Source organism: Pseudophryne corroboree, chromosome 9 (genome assembly GCF_028390025.1).
Source record: "Pseudophryne corroboree isolate aPseCor3 chromosome 9, aPseCor3.hap2, whole genome shotgun sequence".
NCBI classification, from domain to species: domain Eukaryota; kingdom Metazoa; phylum Chordata; class Amphibia; order Anura; family Myobatrachidae; genus Pseudophryne; species Pseudophryne corroboree.
This window is the reverse complement of record NC_086452.1, coordinates 9,419,131-9,441,471: the sequence shown is the minus strand read 5'-3', so window position 1 is coordinate 9,441,471 and position 22,341 is coordinate 9,419,131. Positions and strand designations below refer to the sequence as shown.

At 50.4% G+C, this 22,341-nt stretch overlaps 1 protein-coding gene across 2 annotated transcripts in view; it reads right to left on the bottom strand.

Annotated features, from left to right (window-relative positions):
• The window catches only part of DDAH1 (dimethylarginine dimethylaminohydrolase 1), a 172,792-nt gene that overhangs the window by 16,389 nt on the left and 134,062 nt on the right, over positions 1–22,341 (bottom strand). For both annotated transcript variants that reach the window (XM_063938939.1, XM_063938938.1), the window contains exon 5: positions 18,855–18,998. In XM_063938939.1, coding sequence (XP_063795009.1) covers positions 18,855–18,998 — 144 coding nt within the window. The remainder of the gene's footprint in view (positions 1–18,854; positions 18,999–22,341) is intronic.

The window sequence follows — 22,341 nt, the reverse complement described above, 5'->3', positions numbered from 1 at the left end:
TGGTGATGGGGCTCACAGACGGTGTAACGCAGCGTCACGCTGTCAGGCAGCTCCTCGGGGGCTCGGTGCAGGACATTCCCTTATATACAAACAGATATTACCTATGTGTATATGGTGATGGGGCTCACAGACGGTGTAACGCAGCGTCACGCTGTCAGGCAGCTCCTCGGGGGCTCGGTGCAGGACATTCCCTTATATACAGACAGATATTACCTATGTGTATATGGTGATGGGGCTCACAGACGGTGTAACGCAGCGTCACGCTGTCAGGCAGCTCCTCGGGGGCTCGGTGCAGGACATTCCCTTATACACAGACAGATATTACCTATGTGTATATGGTGATGGGGCTCACAGACGGTGTAACGCAGCGTCACGCTGTCAGGCAGCTCCTCGGGGGCTCGGTGCAGGACATTCCCTTATATACAGACAGATATTACCTATGTGTATATGGTGATGGAGCTCACAGACGGTGTAACGCAGCGTCACGCTGTCAGGCAGCTCCTCGGGGGTTCGGTGCAGGACATTCCCTTATATACAGACAGATATTACCTATGTGTATATGGTGATGGGGCTCACAGACGGTGTAACGCACCTTCACGCTGTCAGGCAGCTCCTCGGGGGCTCGGTGCAGGACATTCCCTTATATACAGACAGATATTAGCTATGTGTATATGGTGATGAGGCTCACAGACGGTGTAACGCACCTTCACGCTGTCAGGCAGCTCCTCGGGGGCTCGGTGCAGGACATTCCCTTATATACAGACAGATATTACCTATGTGTATATGGTGATGGGGCTCACAGACGGTGTAACGCAGCGTCACGCTGTCAGGCAGCTCCTCGGGGGCTCGGTGCAGGACATTCCCTTATATACAGACAGATATTACCTATGTGTATATGGTGATGGGGCTCACAGACGGTGTAACGCACCTTCACACTGTCAGGCAGCTCTTCGGGGGCTGGGTGCAGGACATTCCCTTATATACAGACAGATATTACCTATATGTATATGGTGATGGGGCTCACAGACGGTGTAACGCAGCGTCACGCTGTCAGGCAGCTCCTCGGGGGCTCGGTGCAGGACATTCCCTTATATACAGACAGATATTACCTATGTGTATATGGTGATGGGGCTCACAGACGGTGTAACGCACCTTCACGCTGTCAGGCAGCTCCTCGGGGGCTCGGTGCAGGACATTCCCTTATATACAGACAGATATTACCTATGTGTATATGGTGATGAGGCTCACAGACGGTGTAACGCAGCGTCACGCTGTCAGGCAGCTCCTCGGGGGCTCGGTGCAGGAGGACATTCCCTAATATACAGACAGATATTACCTATGTGTATATGGTGATGAGGCTCACAGGCGGTGTAACGCAGCGTCACGCTGTCAGGCAGCTCCTCGGGGGTTCGGTGCAGGACATTCCCTTATATACAGACAGATATTACCTATGTGTATATGGTGATGGGGCTCACAGACGGTGTAACGCACCTTCACGCTGTCAGGCAGCTCCTCGGGGGCTCGGTGCAGGACATTCCCTTATATACAGACAGATATTAGCTATGTGTATATGGTGATGAGGCTCACAGACGGTGTAACGCACCTTCACGCTGTCAGGCAGCTCCTCGGGGGCTCGGTGCAGGACATTCCCTTATATACAGACAGATATTACCTATGTGTATATGGTGATGAGGCTCACAGACGGTGTAATGCAGCGTCACGCTGTCAGGCAGCTCCTCGGGGGCTCGGTGCAGGACATTCCCTTATATACAGACAGATATTACCTATGTGTATATGGTGATGGGGCTCACAGACGGTGTAACGCAGCGTCACGCTGTCAGGCAGCTCCTCGGGGGCTCGGTGCAGGACATTCCCTTATATACAGACAGATATTACCTATGTGTATATGGTGATGGGGCTCACAGACGGTGTAACGCACTTTCACGCTGTCAGGCAGCTCCTCGGGGGCTCGGTGCAGGACATTCCCTTATATACAGACAGATATTACCTATGTGTATATGGTGATGAGGCTCACAGACGGTGTAACGCAGCGTCACGCTGTCAGGCAGCTCCTCGGGGGCTCGGTGCAGGAGGACATTCCCTTATATACAGACAGATATTACCTATGTGTATATGGTGATGAGGCTCACAGACGGTGTAACGCAGCGTCACGCTGTCAGGCAGCTCCTCGGGGGCTCGGTGCAGGACATTCCCTTATATACAGACAGATATTACCTATGTGTATATGGTGATGGGGCTCACAGACGGTGTAACGCATCTTCACGCTGTCAGGCAGCTCCTCGGGGGCTCGGTGCAGGACATTCCCTTATATACAGACAGATATAACCTATGTGTATATGGTGATGGGGCTCACAGACGGTGTAACGCAGCGTCACGCTGTCAGGCAGCTCCTCGGGGGCTCGGTGCAGGACATTCCCTTATATACAGACAGATATTACCTATGTGTATATGGTGATGGGGCTCACAGACGGTGTAACGCAGCGTCACGCTGTCAGGCAGCTCCTCGGGGGCTCGGTGCAGGACATTCCCTTATATACAGACAGATATTACCTATGTGTATATGGTGATGGGGCTCACAGACGGTGTAACGCAGCGTCACGCTGTCAGGCAGCTCCTCGGGGGCTCGGTGCAGGACATTCCCTTATATACAGACAGATATTACCTATGTGTATATGGTGATGAGGCTCACAGACGGTGTAATGCAGCGTCACGCTGTCAGGCAGCTCCTCGGGGGCTCGGTGCAGGACATTCCCTTATATACAGACAGATATTACCTATGTGTATATGGTGATGAGGCTCACAGACGGTGTAACGCACCTTCACGCTGTCAGGCAGCTCCTCGGGGGCTCGGTGCAGGACATTCCCTTATATACAGACAGATATTACCTATGTGTATATGGTGATGGGGCTCACAGACGGTGTAACGCAGCGTCACGCTGTCAGGCAGCTCCTCGGGGGCTCGGTGCAGGACATTCCCTTATATACAGACAGATATTACCTATGTGTATATGGTGATGGGGCTCACAGACGGTGTAACACACCTTCACGCTGTCAGGCAGCTCCTCGGGGGCTCGGTGCAGGACATTCCCTTATATACAGACAGATATTACCTATGTGTATATGGTGATGAGGCTCACAGACGGTGTAATGCAGCGTCACGCTGTCAGGCAGCTCCTCGGGGGCTCGGTGCAGGACATTCCCTTATATACAGACAGATAATAGGATTTTGGTACTTACCAGGTAAATCCTTTTCTTTGAATCCATAGGGGGCACTGGAGTACTCTTGGGATATGGACGGGCTTCCGTAGGAACAGTACTGAATATTTAAATTTAGTAACACTCCACCCCTCCATATCCCCGAGCACATCTCAGTGTTTTTTACTGAGCCGAACAGGAATTAAGAGAGGTTGATAATGGAGTATTACATATAACATAACTGACACTAACGTTGTTAACACATAACGTTACTGACAACTAAACAGTTGACACCCTAACCAGCACTTGTAACTTGAACCAGTCGGTGAAAGTGTGTTACCATAAGATCCTCAGAACTAACCACAAGTAGGTAAAACTGCTCTGGGTGGGCGTCCAGTGCCCTCTATGGATTCAAAGAAAAGGATTTACCTGGTAAGTACCAAAATCCTATTTTCTTTTTCATCCACTAGGGGTCACTGGAGTACTCTTGGGACGTACCAAAGCTTCCCCCGTGGGCGGGAGAGCTGTTTGGCACTTGTAACACTAGGCGGCCAAAGCTAGATGCTGATGCCGCAAAAGTATCAAACTTGTAAAAGCGCACAAACGTGTGCACTGAAGACCATGTAGCCGCCCGGCAAAGCTGCGTCGCAGAAGCCCCACGACCAGCTGCCCATGAAGTTCCCACAGAACGTGTGGAATGAGCGGTTACTGACGTAGGCGGTTGTAACCTAGCATGAAGGTAAGCCTGACGTATGGTCAGTTTTATCCATCTGGATAAAGTTTGTTTAGATGCTGGCCAACCAATCTTGGCAGCATCATAAAGAACAAATAACGTATCCGTCTTACGAACTGAAGACGTTCGGGATACATAAACGCGTAATGCGCGAACCACATCCAGAGTTCCAGAATGTGCTGTCAACACAGGAACTACTATTGGTTGATTGATGTGAAAAGATGACACTACCTTTGGTAAGAAGGCGGGATTCGTCCGAAGTTCCGCTCTGTCATCATGAAACACCAAATACGGTGGCTTGCATGACAAGGCACCCAAATCCGAAACACGCCTTGCCGAAGCTAAGGCTAAGAGAAAAATTGTTTTCCAAGTGAGAAACTTTATATCCACTTGTTGTAAGGGTTCAAAATATGAAGACTGTAAGAACTCCAAAACCAGATTCAAGTCCCATGGCGCTGTAGGTGGAATGAATGGAGGCTGTACCCTGAGTACACCTTGGAGAAAAGTGCGTATAGACGGCAATAGAGCCAATCGTCTTTGAAAGTAAATTGACAAAGCAGATACCTGCACCTTTAGTGTAGATAAACGCAATCCTCCATCTAACCCTGTTTGTAGAAACAACAACAGGCGGCATACTTTGAAAGCTGATGTCGGAAATTGCCGAGCTTCACACCAACCTATATATGCACGCCATATTCTGTAATAATGAGCTGCCGTAACCGGCTTCCTAGCTCGTAACATGGTTGGTATAACTGAATCTGGAATGCCCTCTCTTCTTAAGAGGGCGGTCTCAACAGCCACCCCGTCAAACGCAGCCGCGCTAAATCGGGGTAAAGAAACGGACCCTGTTGTAACAGGTCTGGACGTATTGGGAGCGGCCACGGATCGTCTGCGAGTAATCCTCGAAGATCCGAGAACCAAGCTCTCCGAGGCCAATGAGGCGCCACTAGTATGACTGTGAGCGACTCTCTTTTGATCCGTTTTAGCACCAGAGGGAGCAGCGGAAACGGTGGAAACAGATACACAAGACTGTACGGCCACGCGACAGTGAGAGCATCCACCGCGACTGCCTTTGGATCTCTCGTTCTGGACACATACTGGGGCGTTTGATGATTGTGTCGAGATGCCATCAGGTCCACCTGAGGATAACCCCATCGCTGAACCAACATGTGAAACACTTCTGGATTTAATGACCATTCACCTGGGTGAAAATCCCGACGACTGAGATAATCCGCTTCCCAGTTGTCCACTCCCGGAATGAACACGGCCGACAATATCACCTGGTGGCATTCCGCCCAATTGAGGATTCGAGCTACTTCCCGCATTGCCATGCGGCTTCTCGTTCCTCCTTGTTTGTTGATGTATGCGACCGCTGTCGCATTGTCCGACTGCACTTGGACAGGCTGAGAGCGAATCATGTGCACTGCTTGTCGTAGCGCATTGAAAATTGCGCGGAGTTCTAGAACATTTATAGACAGCAATTTCTCGTGATCCGCCCAGAGACCCTGGAGCTGACAATTTTGAATTACCGCTCCCCAACCTCTGAGACTGGCGTCCGTAGTTAGAATTATCCAATTGCAAACTCCGAACCGTCTTCCTGCGGTTAAATTGTGTTCCTTGAGCCACCATAGCAGAGATACTCTTGCTATTGGTGACAACCTCACCCTGTGGTGAATCTGCAGATGCGAGCCCGACCACTGGGCAAGCACGTTCAGCTGAAATGGACGAGAGTGAAATCTTCCGAACTGAAGCGCCTCGAACGCTGCCACCATTGTGCCTAACAGGCGAATGCACAAGTGTACCGACACTGTGCGTGGCTTGAGCACTAATTGTACTAGATGGCGTAGCATTTGTACTTTCTGTTGTGGTAGGTAAATCCTTTGATTGACCGTATCGAGAATCATACCTAGGAACTGAAGGCGTTGAGACGGAATTAGATGTGATTTCTTGAAATTTACAATCCAACCGTGGTGAACCAGTACATTGTATGTTAGCAGCGCATGTTGGGTAAGTATCTGTTGAGACGGAGCTTTGATGAGCAGATCGTCTAAATACGGAACTATTGTCACTCCCAGGGATCTGAGGTGAGCTATCATCACAGACATTACTTTGGTGAATACCCGAGGCGCTGATGACAGGCCAAACGGCAGAGCCTGAAACTGGTAATGGTTCTGGCGTATTGCAAACCGTAAGAATTTCTGATGAGGCTGCCAAATTGGAATGTGTAAGTACGCATCCTTGAGGTCTAAGGCAATCATAAACTCCTTGGTCTCTAACCCCGCAATCACCGAACGTAGAGACTCCATTTTGAATCTGTAGTAAGTTACGTACTGATTGAGGCCCTTTAAGTTCAATATTGGTCTGACTGAGCCATCCGGCTTCGGGACCACAAACAGGCTTGAATAATAACCCTGACCCTGTTGGTGTACAGGGACCGGAATCAACACTGCCGAATCCAGTAAGGACTGAATGGCAATTTGCAAAACTCTCCTCTTGTCGTCCGACAGAGGCAATCCTGTCTTGAAAAACCGCAGAGGCGGCAGACAGTCGAACTCTATTTTGTAACCTTTTAACACTAAATTGCGAATCCAGCCCTCCGCGGATGTGTGGAACCACGCCCCATGGAACGTCTGAAGGCGTGCTCCCACAATTGGAGAACCGAGATGGGCTGGTAACCCGTCATGCCACTGGCTTGTCGGTAACCTTAGCGTCTTGGCGAGTTGTGTTGGTTTGATGGAAACCACGTCCTCGACCACGTCTAGCAGGCGTGGCTGATCCTCTGCCACGTCCTCGAAAGGGCTGAGGTCTAAAGGATTTGAACGAAGGTCCAGCGTACCTTCTTCTTGGCGCAGGTGGAGGCAATGGTAAGAAAACAGACTTACCTCCCGTAGCCTCCTTAATCCATGCGTCCAATTCTGGACCAAACAACTTCTTGCCATCGTAAGGCAACGCCTCTATACTTCGTTTGACCTCTGCCTCCGCTTGATAAGTACGCAGGTAGAGTGCTCTTCGTGCCGTAACTAGCGAAGATGAAATACGAGAAGTGAGCTGACAGACGTCAGTAGACGCTGTACAGAGATACTCTACAGCCTCAATCATTTGATTTACCAGAACTATCAGGTTTTCGTCCTGTAAAGCAGATTTGAGTTCTGTAAGCCATATTATGAGCGCCTTAGTTACCCAAATGCCAACCAATCCAGGTCTTAGCATCACACCTGCTGCTACATACATGGTTTTTAGCATAGTTTCTATCTTGCGATCTGAAGGATCTTTAAGCGTAGTAGCTGCTGGCACTGGTATGGTTAATTTCTTGGTAAGCTTTGACACTGAAGAATCAACTATTGGTGGATTCTCCCATGTACACGTTACCGAGTCTGGAAACGGATAACTAGACTTAAATCTGCGAGGTATAGAAAACCGTTTATCTGGATTCTGTCGTGTTTCTACTAACATCTGATTTAGAGAATCCGACACAGGAAAACTTACTGGCGTCTTCCGTCGTTTAGTAAATACGACCTGATCATTGGTGAGAGGCTGCTCAGCTTCAGGAAACCTTAGAGACCGCCGTACCGCTCTGATGAGATCATCTATGCCAGAACTGTTAACATCCTCGTTATCTGACTCCACTTCGCCTTCCTCACCCTCATCGTTTTCCGTGAGGTCTGGCATGGAATCGTCAGAATGCAACATAGCAGACACTGGAAAATCATAAGACATATGAAAATTATCCCGTTTGCCCAAAATGGATTTGGACCTTACGCAAGGCTGAGACGCCTCCGGTAGATCTGGCGGGCTCACCCTAGACTCAGATCTTAACGTTTCTCGCTCCAGACGAGCCGCGGTCATTTCTGTCTGAAATCTCTCCAGTACATTTACTAACATACCCCACGGAGGGTCCGGTGAGGAAATTGGTTGTAAAACCGGAGCAGAAATGGTATTCTGAACGGAATCCACAAAACATACTTTACATGTGGTAGATGCATCCGGTAACACACTGCCACATACTTTGCAAATATGCTTTTTAGTTTTTGCTGGTGCCTTACTCATTATGGCGACAGACAATACAATACACAAAAAACAGACACCTGCACGACTCAGTAAAATAGCAATAAGGTGTCTCTGTATATATATCTGGCCCAGTGCAGTACACGTGGCCAGTACTATGAAATGTGATCCCAAATTCCCACTAACACCCCTGCGCCTTCCGGTGGAGTAGAGATGTAGTACTGGAACGTTCTGGAATCACAGCAGGAAGACACAGGAAGCATGGTTAAAAATGGCTGCCCTGCTAACTTATACATATAATCCTAGTGCTGGTTACATTCACTGATTATACTGTAACAATCCCTGCAGCCTCTTATCTGCTGCTGCAGTATTTCTCTGCTTCATTATTATTTGTCCCCCCTGTAATGGCTGCCTGCTCTTAGTACAGCGGCAGCGCAGCGTGTGGGCCCCCAGCGGGTATCGTAGAGCGCTATGTGCCTCGTGTTTCCCAGCGGTGGGCTCCTGTATAATAGCGTCAGCTAATCAAGCTAGCGCTGCGGCGGCCGGCGGCCTGTGAGAGTCGATCAGAGGTGCCTGCACGGAGGTCTGTGGCCGAACGTGCGGGCGCCTGAGCGGGGAGAGCCGCGGTGCCTGCACGGAGGTCTGTGGCCGAACGTGCGGGCGCCTGAGCGGGGAGAGCCGCGGTGCCTGCACGGAGGTCTGTGGCCGAACGTGCGGGCGCCTGAGCGGGGAGAGCCGCGGTGCCTGCACGGAGGTCTGTGGCCGAACGTGCGGGCGCCTGAGAGGGGAGAGCCGCGGTGCCTGCACGGAGGTCTGTGGCCGAATGTGCGGCGCCTGAGAGGGGAGATCAGCGGCGTCACCAAGCACTATGTACCCCCACGTCGGGGCGGCAGCGGGAGCTGACCGCCCCGTTTCACATACCTTACTCCTGCAGACGTGCGGAGGCTCCGACGGGGCTTCTTAAACAAGCGCCGGCCAGCCTGTGCAGGAGGATGTGTGGGCTGTGAGGGAGCTCTTTCAGAGAGGCCCGACACGCCCGTGCTGCTATCAGCAGCTGCACTATCCCTGACCCTGCCTTTTGGAAGGGGGAAAGGGATGTGTCCAAATAGTAGAAAAAATAAAAATAAAAAGTTTCTTCAAAAAACCGTGACTTCAGTTATTCAGGTGTTGCCACGTTCAGCACAGAAAAAACACTGAGATGTGCTCGGGGATATGGAGGGGTGGAGTGTTACTAAATTTAAATATTCAGTGCTGTTCCTACGGAAGCCCGTCCATATCCCAAGAGTACTCCAGTGACCCCTAGTGGATGAAAAAGAAATTACCTATGTGTATATGGTGATGGGGCTCACAGACGGTGTAACGCAGCGTCACGCTGTCAGGCAGCTCCTCGGGGGCTCGGTGCAGGACATTCCCTTATATACAGACAGATATTACCTATGTGTATATGGTGATGAGGCTCACAGACGGTGTAACGCACCTTCACGATGTCAGGCAGCTCCTCGGGGGCTCGGTGCAGGACATTCCCTTATATACAGACAGATATTACCTATGTGTATATGGTGATGGGGCTCACAGACGGTGTAACGCAGCGTCACGCTGTCAGGCAGCTCCTCGGGGGCTCGGTGCAGGACATTCCCTTATATACAGACAGATATTACCTATGTGTATATGGTGATGGGGCTCACAGACGGTGTAACGCAGCGTCACGCTGTCAGGCAGCTCCTCGGGGGCTCGGTGCAGGACATTCCCTTATATACAAACAGATATTACCTATGTGTATATGGTGATGGGGCTCACAGACGGTGTAACGCAGCGTCACGCTGTCAGGCAGCTCCTCGGGGGCTCGGTGCAGGACATTCCCTTATATACAGACAGATATTACCTATGTGTATATGGTGATGGGGCTCACAGACGGTGTAACACACCTTCACGCTGTCAGGCAGCTCCTCGGGGGCTCGGTGCAGGACATTCCCTTATATACAGACAGATATTAGCTATGTGTATATGGTGATGGGGCTCACAGACGGTGTAACGCAGCGTCACGCTGTCAGGCAGCTCCTCGGGGGCTCGGTGCAGGACATTCCCTTATATACAGACAGATATTACCTATGTGTATATGGTGATGGGGCTCACAGACGGTGTAACGCACCTTCACACTGTCAGGCAGCTCCTCGGGGGCTGGGTGCAGGACATTCCCTTATATACAGACAGATATTACCTATGTGTATATGGTGATGGGGCTCACAGACGGTGTAACGCAGCGTCACGCTGTCAGGCAGCTCCTCGGGGGCTCGGTGCAGGACATTCCCTTATATACAGACAGATATTACCTATGTGTATATGGTGATGGGGCTCACAGACGGTGTAACGCACCTTCACGCTGTCAGGCAGCTCCTCGGGGGCTCGGTGCAGGACATTCCCTTATATACAGACAGATATTACCTATGTGTATATGGTGATGGGGCTCACAGACGGTGTAACGCAGCGTCACGCTGTCAGGCAGCTCCTCGGGGGCTCGGTGCAGGACATTCCCTTATATACAGACAGATATTACCTATGTGTATATGGTGATGGGGCTCACAGACGGTGTAACGCACCTTCACGCTGTCAGGCAGCTCCTCGGGGGCTCGGTGCAGGACATTCCCTTATATACAGACAGATATTACCTATGTGTATATGGTGATGAGGCTCACAGACGGTGTAACGCAGCGTCACGCTGTCAGGCAGCTCCTCGGGGGCTCGGTGCAGGAGGACATTCCCTAATATACAGACAGATATTACCTATGTGTATATGGTGATGAGGCTCACAGGCGGTGTAACGCAGCGTCACGCTGTCAGGCAGCTCCTCGGGGGTTCGGTGCAGGACATTCCCTTATATACAGACAGATATTACCTATGTGTATATGGTGATGGGGCTCACAGACGGTGTAACGCACCTTCACGCTGTCAGGCAGCTCCTCGGGGGCTCGGTGCAGGACATTCCCTTATATACAGACAGATATTACCTATGTGTATATGGTGATGGGGCTCACAGACGGTGTAACGCACCTTCACGCTGTCAGGCAGCTCCTCGGGGGCTCGGTGCAGGACATTCCCTTATATACAGACAGATATTACCTATGTGTATATGGTGATGAGGCTCACAGACGGTGTAATGCAGCGTCACGCTGTCAGGCAGCTCCTCGGGGGCTCGGTGCAGGACATTCCCTTATATACAGACAGATATTACCTATGTGTATATGGTGATGGGGCTCACAGACGGTGTAACGCAGCGTCACGCTGTCAGGCAGCTCCTCGGGGGCTCGGTGCAGGACATTCCCTTATATACAGACAGATATTACCTATGTGTATATGGTGATGGGGCTCACAGACGGTGTAACGCACCTTCACGCTGTCAGGCAGCTCCTCGGGGGCTCGGTGCAGGACATTCCCTTATATACAGACAGATATTACCTATGTGTATATGGTGATGAGGCTCACAGACGGTGTAACGCAGCGTCACGCTGTCAGGCAGCTCCTCGGGGGCTCGGTGCAGGAGGACATTCCCTTATATACAGACAGATATTACCTATGTGTATATGGTGATGAGGCTCACAGGCGGTGTAACGCAGCGTCACGCTGTCAGGCAGCTCCTCGGGGGTTCGGTGCAGGACATTCCCTTATATACAGACAGATATTACCTATGTGTATATGGTGATGGGGCTCACAGACGGTGTAACGCATCTTCACGCTGTCAGGCAGCTCCTCGGGGGCTCGGTGCAGGACATTCCCTTATATACAGACAGATATTAGCTATGTGTATATGGTGATGAGGCTCACAGACGGTGTAACGCACCTTCACGCTGTCAGGCAGCTCCTCGGGGGCTCGGTGCAGGACATTCCCTTATATACAGACAGATATTACCTATGTGTATATGGTGATGAGGCTCACAGACGGTGTAATGCAGCGTCACGCTGTCAGGCAGCTCCTCGGGGGCTCGGTGCAGGACATTCCCTTATATACAGACAGATATTACCTATGTGTGTATGGTGATGGGGCTCACAGACGGTGTAACGCAGCGTCACGCTGTCAGGCAGCTCCTCGGGGGCTCGGTGCAGGACATTCCCTTATATACAGACAGATATTACCTATGTGTATATGGTGATGGGGCTCACAGACGGTGTAACGCAGCGTCACGCTGTCAGGCAGCTCCTCGGGGGCTCGGTGCAGGACATTCCCTTATATACAGACAGATATTACCTATGTGTATATGGTGATGAGGCTCACAGACGGTGTAACGCAGCGTCACGCTGTCAGGCAGCTCCTCGGGGGCTCGGTGCAGGACATTCCCTTATATACAGACAGATATTACCTATGTGTATATGGTGATGGGGCTCACAGACGGTGTAACGCAGCGTCACGCTGTCAGGCAGCTCCTCGGGGGCTCGGTGCAGGACATTCCCTTATATACAGACAGATATTACCTATGTGTATATGGTGATGAGGCTCACAGACGGTGTAACGCACCTTCACGCTGTCAGGCAGCTCCTCGGGGGCTCGGTGCAGGACATTCCCTTATATACAGACAGATATTACCTATGTGTATATGGTGATGGGGCTCACAGACGGTGTAACGCAGCGTCACGCTGTCAGGCAGCTCCTCGGGGGCTCGGTGCAGGACATTCCCTTATATACAGACAGATATTACCTATGTGTATATGGTGATGGGGCTCACAGACGGTGTAACGCAGCGTCACGCTGTCAGGCAGCTCCTCGGGGGCTCGGTGCAGGACATTCCCTTATATACAGACAGATATTACCTATGTGTATATGGTGATGGGGCTCACAGACGGTGTAACGCAGCGTCACGCTGTCAGGCAGCTCCTCGGGGGCTCGGTGCAGGACATTCCCTTATACACAGACAGATATTACCTATGTGTATATGGTGATGGGGCTCACAGACGGTGTAACGCAGCGTCACGCTGTCAGGCAGCTCCTCGGGGGCTCGGTGCAGGACATTCCCTTATATACAGACAGATATTACCTATGTGTATATGGTGATGGGGCTCACAGACGGTGTAACGCAGCGTCACGCTGTCAGGCAGCTCCTCGGGGGTTTGGTGCAGGACATTCCCTTATATACAGACAGATATTACCTATGTGTATATGGTGATGGGGCTCACAGACGGTGTAACACACCTTCACGCTGTCAGGCAGCTCCTCGGGGGCTCGGTGCAGGACATTCCCTTATATACAGACAGATATTACCTATGTGTATATGGTGATGGGGCTCACAGACGGTGTAACGCACCTTCACGCTGTCAGGCAGCTCCTCGGGGGCTCGGTGCAGGACATTCCCTTATATACAGACAGATATTACCTATGTGTATATGGTGATGAGGCTCACAGACGGTGTAACGCAGCGTCACGCTGTCAGGCAGCTCCTCGGGGGCTCGGTGCAGGAGGACATTCCCTTATATACAGACAGATATTACCTATGTGTATATGGTGATGAGGCTCACAGGCGGTGTAACGCAGCGTCGCGCTGTCAGGCAGCTCCTCGGGGGTTCGGTGCAGGACATTCCCTTATATACAGACAGATATTACCTATGTGTATATGGTGATGGGGCTCACAGACGGTGTAACGCATCTTCACGCTGTCAGGCAGCTCCTCGGGGGCTCGGTGCAGGACATTCCCTTATATACAGACAGATATTAGCTATGTGTATATGGTGATGAGGCTCACAGACGGTGTAACGCACCTTCACGCTGTCAGGCAGCTCCTCGGGGGCTCGGTGCAGGACATTCCCTTATATACAGACAGATATTACCTATGTGTATATGGTGATGAGGCTCACAGACGGTGTAATGCAGCGTCACGCTGTCAGGCAGCTCCTCGGGGGCTCGGTGCAGGACATTCCCTTATATACAGACAGATATTACCTATGTGTATATGGTGATGGGGCTCACAGACGGTGTAACGCAGCGTCACGCTGTCAGGCAGCTCCTCGGGGGCTCGGTGCAGGACATTCCCTTATATACAGACAGATATTACCTATGTGTATATGGTGATGGGGCTCACAGACGGTGTAACGCAGCGTCACGCTGTCAGGCAGCTCCTCGGGGGCTCGGTGCAGGACATTCCCTTATATACAGACAGATATTACCTATGTGTATATGGTGATGAGGCTCACAGACGGTGTAACGCAGCGTCACGCTGTCAGGCAGCTCCTCGGGGGCTCGGTGCAGGACATTCCCTTATATACAGACAGATATTACCTATGTGTATATGGTGATGGGGCTCACAGACGGTGTAACGCAGCGTCACGCTGTCAGGCAGCTCCTCGGGGGCTCGGTGCAGGACATTCCCTTATATACAGACAGATATTACCTATGTGTATATGGTGATGAGGCTCACAGACGGTGTAACGCACCTTCACGCTGTCAGGCAGCTCCTCGGGGGCTCGGTGCAGGACATTCCCTTATATACAGACAGATATTACCTATGTGTATATGGTGATGGGGCTCACAGACGGTGTAACGCAGCGTCACGCTGTCAGGCAGCTCCTCGGGGGCTCGGTGCAGGACATTCCCTTATATACAAACAGATATTACCTATGTGTATATGGTGATGGGGCTCACAGACGGTGTAACGCAGCGTCACGCTGTCAGGCAGCTCCTCGGGGGCTCGGTGCAGGACATTCCCTTATATACAGACAGATATTACCTATGTGTATATGGTGATGGGGCTCACAGACGGTGTAACGCAGCGTCACGCTGTCAGGCAGCTCCTCGGGGGCTCGGTGCAGGACATTCCCTTATATACAGACAGATATTACCTATGTGTATATGGTGATGGGGCTCACAGACGGTGTAACGCAGCGTCACGCTGTCAGGCAGCTCCTCGGGGGTTCGGTGCAGGACATTCCCTTATATACAGACAGATATTACCTATGTGTATATGGTGATGGGGCTCACAGACGGTGTAACACACCTTCACGCTGTCAGGCAGCTCCTCGGGGGCTCGGTGCAGGACATTCCCTTATATACAGACAGATATTAGCTATGTGTATATGGTGATGGGGCTCACAGACGGTGTAACGCAGCGTCACGCTGTCAGGCAGCTCCTCGGGGGCTCGGTGCAGGACATTCCCTTATATACAGACAGATATTACCTATGTGTATATGGTGATGGGGCTCACAGACGGTGTAACGCACCTTCACACTGTCAGGCAGCTCCTCGGGGGCTGGGTGCAGGACATTCCCTTATATACAGACAGATATTACCTATGTGTATATGGTGATGGGGCTCACAGACGGTGTAACGCAGCGTCACGCTGTCAGGCAGCTCCTCGGGGGCTCGGTGCAGGACATTCCCTTATATACAGACAGATATTACCTATGTGTATATGGTGATGGGGCTCACAGACGGTGTAACGCACCTTCACGCTGTCAGGCAGCTCCTCGGGGGCTCGGTGCAGGACATTCCCTTATATACAGACAGATATTACCTATGTGTATATGGTGATGGGGCTCACAGACGGTGTAACGCAGCGTCACGCTGTCAGGCAGCTCCTCGGGGGCTCGGTGCAGGACATTCCTTTATATACAGACAGATATTACCTATGTGTATATGGTGATGGTGCTCACAGACGGTGTAACGCACCTTCACGCTGTCAGGCAGCTCCTCGGGGGCTCGGTGCAGGACATTCCCTTATATACAGACAGATATTACCTATGTGTATATGGTGATGAGGCTCACAGACGGTGTAACGCAGCGTCACGCTGTCAGGCAGCTCCTCGGGGGCTCGGTGCAGGAGGACATTCCCTTATATACAGACAGATATTACCTATGTGTATATGGTGATGGGGCTCACAGACGGTGTAACGCACCTTCACACTGTCAGGCAGCTCCTCGGGGGCTGGGTGCAGGACATTCCCTTATATACAGACAGATATTACCTATGTGTATATGGTGATGGGGCTCACAGACGGTGTAACGCAGCGTCACGCTGTCAGGCAGCTCCTCGGGGGCTCGGTGCAGGACATTCCCTTATATACAGACAGATATTAGCTATGTGTATATGGTGATGAGGCTCACAGACGGTGTAACGCAGCGTCACGCTGTCAGGCAGCTCCTCGGGGGCTCGGTGCAGGACATTCCCTTATATACAGACAGATATTACCTATGTGTATATGGTGATGGGGCTCACAGACGGTGTAACGCACCTTCACGCTGTCAGGCAGCTCCTCGGGGGCTCGGTGCAGGACATTCCCTTATATACAGACAGATATTACCTATGTGTATATGGTGATGGGGCTCACAGACGGTGTAACGCACCTTCACGCTGTCAGGCAGCTCCTCGGGGGCTCGGTGCAGGACATTCCCTTATATACAGACAGATATTAGCTATGTGTATATGGTGATGAGGCTCACAGACGGTGTAACGCACCTTCACGCTGTCAGGCAGCTCCTCGGGGGCTCGGTGCAGGACATTCCCTTATATACAGACAGATATTACCTATGTGTATATGGTGATAGGGCTCACAGACGGTGTAACGCAGCGTCACGCTGTCAGGCAGCTCCTCGGGGGCTCGGTGCAGGACATTCCCTTATATACAGACAGATATTACCTATGTGTATATGGTGATGGGGCTCACAGACGGTGTAACGCACCTTCACACTGTCAGGCAGCTCCTCGGGGGCTGGGTGCAGGACATTCCCTTATATACAGACAGATATTACCTATGTGTATATGGTGATGGGGCTCACAGACGGTGTAACGCAGCGTCACGCTGTCAGGCAGCTCCTCGGGGGCTCGGTGCAGGACATTCCCTTATATACAGACAGATATTACCTATGTGTATATGGTGATGGGGCTCACAGACGGTGTAACGCACCTTCACGCTGTCAGGCAGCTCCTCGGGGGCTCGGTGCAGGACATTCCCTTATATACAGACAGATATTACCTATGTGTATATGGTGATGGGGCTCACAGACGGTGTAACGCAGCGTCACGCTGTCAGGCAGCTCCTCGGGGGCTCGGTGCAGGACATTCCCTTATATACAGACAGATATTACCTATGTGTATATGGTGATGGTGCTCACAGACGGTGTAACGCACCTTCACGCTGTCAGGCAGCTCCTCGGGGGCTCGGTGCAGGACATTCCCTTATATACAGACAGATATTACCTATGTGTATATGGTGATGAGGCTCACAGACGGTGTAACGCAGCGTCACGCTGTCAGGCAGCTCCTCGGGGGCTCGGTGCAGGAGGACATTCCCTTATATACAGACAGATATTACCTATGTGTATATGGTGATGGGGCTCACAGACGGTGTAACGCACCTTCACACTGTCAGGCAGCTCCTCGGGGGCTGGGTGCAGGACATTCCCTTATATACAGACAGATATTACCTATGTGTATATGGTGATGGGGCTCACAGACGGTGTAACGCAGCGTCACGCTGTCAGGCAGCTCCTCGGGGGCTCGGTGCAGGACATTCCCTTATATACAGACAGATATTAGCTATGTGTATATGGTGATGAGGCTCACAGACGGTGTAACGCAGCGTCACGCTGTCAGGCAGCTCCTCGGGGGCTCGGTGCAGGACATTCCCTTATATACAGACAGATATTACCTATGTGTATATGGTGATGGGGCTCACAGACGGTGTAACGCACCTTCACGCTGTCAGGCAGCTCCTCGGGGGCTCGGTGCAGGACATTCCCTTATATACAGACAGATATTACCTATGTGTATATGGTGATGGGGCTCACAGACGGTGTAACGCACCTTCACGCTGTCAGGCAGCTCCTCGGGGGCTCGGTGCAGGACATTCCCTTATATACAGACAGATATTAGCTATGTGTATATGGTGATGAGGCTCACAGACGGTGTAACGCACCTTCACGCTGTCAGGCAGCTCCTCGGGGGCTCGGTGCAGGACATTCCCTTATATACAGACAGATATTACCTATGTGTATATGGTGATAGGGCTCACAGACGGTGTAACGCAGCGTCACGCTGTCAGGCAGCTCCTCGGGGGCTCGGTGCAGGACATTCCCTTATATACAGACAGATATTACCTATGTGTATATGGTGATGGGGCTCACAGACGGTGTAACGCACCTTCACACTGTCAGGCAGCTCCTCGGGGGCTGGGTGCAGGACATTCCCTTATATACAGACAGATATTACCTATGTGTATATGGTGATGGGGCTCACAGACGGTGTAACGCAGCGTCACGCTGTCAGGCAGCTCCTCGGGGGCTCGGTGCAGGACATTCCCTTATATACAGACAGATATTACCTATGTGTATATGGTGATGGGGCTCACAGACGGTGTAACGCACCTTCACGCTGTCAGGCAGCTCCTCGGGGGCTGGGTGCAGGACATTCCCTTATATACAGACAGATATTACCTATGTGTATATGGTGATGGGGCTCACAGACGGTGTAACGCAGCGTCACGCTGTCAGGCAGCTCCTCGGGGGCTCGGTGCAGGACATTCCCTTATATACAGACAGATATTACCTATGTGTATATGGTGATGGGGCTCACAGACGGTGTAACGCAGCGTCACGCTGTCAGGCAGCTCCTCGGGGGCTCGGTGCAGGACATTCCCTTATATACAGACAGATATTACCTATGTGTATATGGTGATGAGGCTCACAGACGGTGTAACGCAGCGTCACGCTGTCAGGCAGCTCCTCGGGGGCTCGGTGCAGGACATTCCCTTATATACAGACAGATATTACCTATGTGTATATGGTGATGGGGCTCACAGACGGTGTAACGCAGCGTCACGCTGTCAGGCAGCTCCTCGGGGGCTCGGTGCAGGACATTCCCTTATATACAGACAGATATTACCTATGTGTATATGGTGATGGGGCTCACAGACGGTGTAACGCACCTTCACGCTGTCAGGCAGCTCCTCGGGGGCTCGGTGCAGGAGGACATTCCCTTTGCCAGGAATGTTTAAGTAGATGCAGTTGGCAGCGGCGTCATCGGGAACGGTCAGCTTGTCGTAGCGGTGATCACTCATCTGCTGCATGGTCTGCAAAACAGAAGCTCTAATGTTACTTCGCCTGACATCACCTCAGTAGTGCATCGTGCCTCAGAAGCGTCACTATTCCTACTGGGTGGATAGGACTGTCCGACTCCTGCACGGATGTATGTCAGAAGGGAGTGAGGCTGCTGCCGGTCGGCACAGGGAAATGCCGACACCTCAGCCCGCTTAGGGAACACTGTCTGCGTCCTGCAGCATCTCTCAGTGCCCGGCTACAGTCGGCAGACTCACAGCCCCACACCATGTTACATATGGGGTGCGGAATACGCCCTGATGATAGTGTGATCAGCGCTGGATTATACACATCGTGATGGGACTCTGTTCTCAGTGCCGACACATCGGATTTTTGCATTTCTGCGCTGACGCCTGATTCCCTAGTCTGAATCCCTCTCCTGTAACTGTGTACCCCAGCAAGTGTCACGTTACATGGTGTATATCTTCGTGTCACGTCACTGTTACATGTTGTATATCTGTGTGTCACGTCACTGTTACATGTTGTAGATCTGTGTGTCACGTCACTGTTACATGTTGTAGATCTGTGTGTCACGTCACTGTTACATGTATATCTCTGCGTCACGTCACTGTTACATGTTGTAGATCTGTGTGTCACGTCACTGTTACATGTTGTAGATCTGTGTGTCACGTCACTGTTACATGTTGTAGATCTGTGTGTCACGTCACTGTTACATGTTGTATATCTGTGTGTCACATCACTGTTACATGTTGTAGATCTGTGTGTCACGTCACTGTTACATGTTGTAGATCTGTGCGTCACGTCACTGTTACATGTTGTAGATCTGTGTGTCACGTCACTGTTACATGTTGTATATCTGTGTGTCACGTCACTGTTACATGTTGTATATCTGTGTGTCACGTCACTGTTACATGTTGTATATCTGTCACTGTTACATGTTGTAGATCTGTGCGTCACGTCACTGTTACATGTTGTAGATCTGTGCGTCACGTCACTGTTACATGTTGTAGATCTGTGCGTCACGTCACTGTTACATGTTGTAGATCTGTGCGTCACGTCACTGTTACATGTTGTAGAGCTGTGTGTCACGTCACTGTTACATGTTGTAGATCTGTGTGTCACGTCACTGTTACATGTTGTAGATCTGTGTGTCACGTCACTGTTACATGTTGTAGATCTGTGTGTCACGTCACTGTTACATGTTGTAGATCTGTGCGTCACGTCACTGTTACATGTTGTAGATCTGTGTGTCACGTCACTGTTACATGTTGTATATCTGTGTGTCACGTCACTGTTACATGTTGTATATCTGTGTGTCACGTCACTGTTACATGTTGTAGATCTGTGTGTCACGTCACTGTTACATGTTGTAGATCTGTGCGTCACGTCACTGTTACATGTTGTAGATCTGTGCGTCACGTCACTGTTACATGTTGTAGATCTGTGCGTCACGTCACTGTTACATGTTGTAGATCTGTGTGTCACGTCACTGTTACATGTTGTATATCTGTGCGTCACGTCACTGTTACATGTTGTATATCTGTGTGTCACGTCACTGTTACATGTTGTATATCTGTGTGTCACGTCACTGTTACATGTTGTAGATCTGTGCGTCACGTCACTGTTACATGTTGTATATCTGTGTGTCACGTCACTGTTATATGTTGTATATCTGTCACTGTTACATGTTGTAGATCTGTGTGTTACGTCACTGTTACATGTTGTAGATCTGTGTGTCACGTCACTGTTACATGTTGTATATCTGTGTGTCACGTCACTGTTACATGTTGTATATCTGTGTGTCACGTCACTGTTACATGTTGTATATCTGTGTGTCACGTCACTGTTACATGTTGTATATCTGTCACTGTTACATGTTGTAGATCTGTGTGTTACGTCACTGTTACATGTTGTAGATCTGTGTGTCACGTCACTGTTACATGTTGTATATCTGTGTGTCACGTCACTGTTACATGTTGTAGAGCTGTGTGTCACGTCACTGTTACATGTTGTAGATCTGTGTGTCACGTCACTGTTACATGTTGTATATCTGTGCGTCACGTCACTGTTACATGTTGTATATCTGTGTGTCACGTCACTGTTACATGTTGTAGATCTGTGCGTCACGTCACTGTTACATGTTGTATATCTGTGTGTCACGTCACTGTTACATGTTGTATATCTGTGTGTCACGTCACTGTTACATGTTGTATATCTGTCACTGTTACATGTTGTATATCTGTGCGTCACGTCACTGTTACATGTTGTATATCTGTGTGTCACGTCACTGTTACATGTTGTAGATCTGTGCGTCACGTCACTGTTACATGTTGTATATCTGTGTGTCACGTCACTGTTACATGTTGTATATCTGTGTGTCACGTCACTGTTACATGTTGTATATCTGTCACTGTTACATGTTGTAGATCTGTGTGTTACGTCACTGTTACATGTTGTAGATCTGTGTGTCACGTCACTGTTACATGTTGTAGATCTGTGCGTCACGTCACTGTTACATGTTGTAGAGCTGTGCGTCACGTCACTGTTACATGTTGTAGATCTGTGTGTCACGTCACTGTTACATGTTGTATATCTGTGTGTCACGTCACTGTTACATGTTGTATATCTGTGTGTCACGTCACTGTTACATGTTGTATATCTGTGTGTTACGTCACTGTTACATGTTGTAGATCTGTGTGTCACGTCACTGTTACATGTTGTATATCTGTGTGTCACGTCACTGTTACATGTTGTATATCTGTGTGTCACGTCACTGTTACATGTTGTAGATCTGTGCGTCACGTCACTGTTACATGTTGTAGATCTGTGTGTCACGTCACTGTTACATGTTGTAGAGCTGTGTGTCATGTCACTGTTACATGTTGTAGATCTGTGTGTCACGTCACTGTTACATGTTGTATATCTGTGTGTCACGTCACTGTTACATGTTGTATATCTGTCACTGTTACATGTTGTAGATCTGTGTGTTACGTCACTGTTACATGTTGTAGATCTGTGTGTCACGTCACTGTTACATGTTGTATATCTGTGTGTCACGTCACTGTTACATGTTGTATATCTGTGTGTCACGTCACTGTTACATGTTGTATATCTGTGTGTCACGTCACCGTTACATGTTGTATATCTGTGTGTCACGTCACTGTTACATGTTGTATATCTGTGTGTCACGTCACTGTTACATGTTGTATATTTGTGTGTCACGTCACTGTTCTGAGTGTAGAGTGTATACGCACCGGGTCATTCATCCTAATCTCTCCGGTCTCTAACGTGGGAACTGGGGATCTCCTGCTGATGTGACGGTCACATGCTCATATCTCATTGTCACACAGCGCCCAA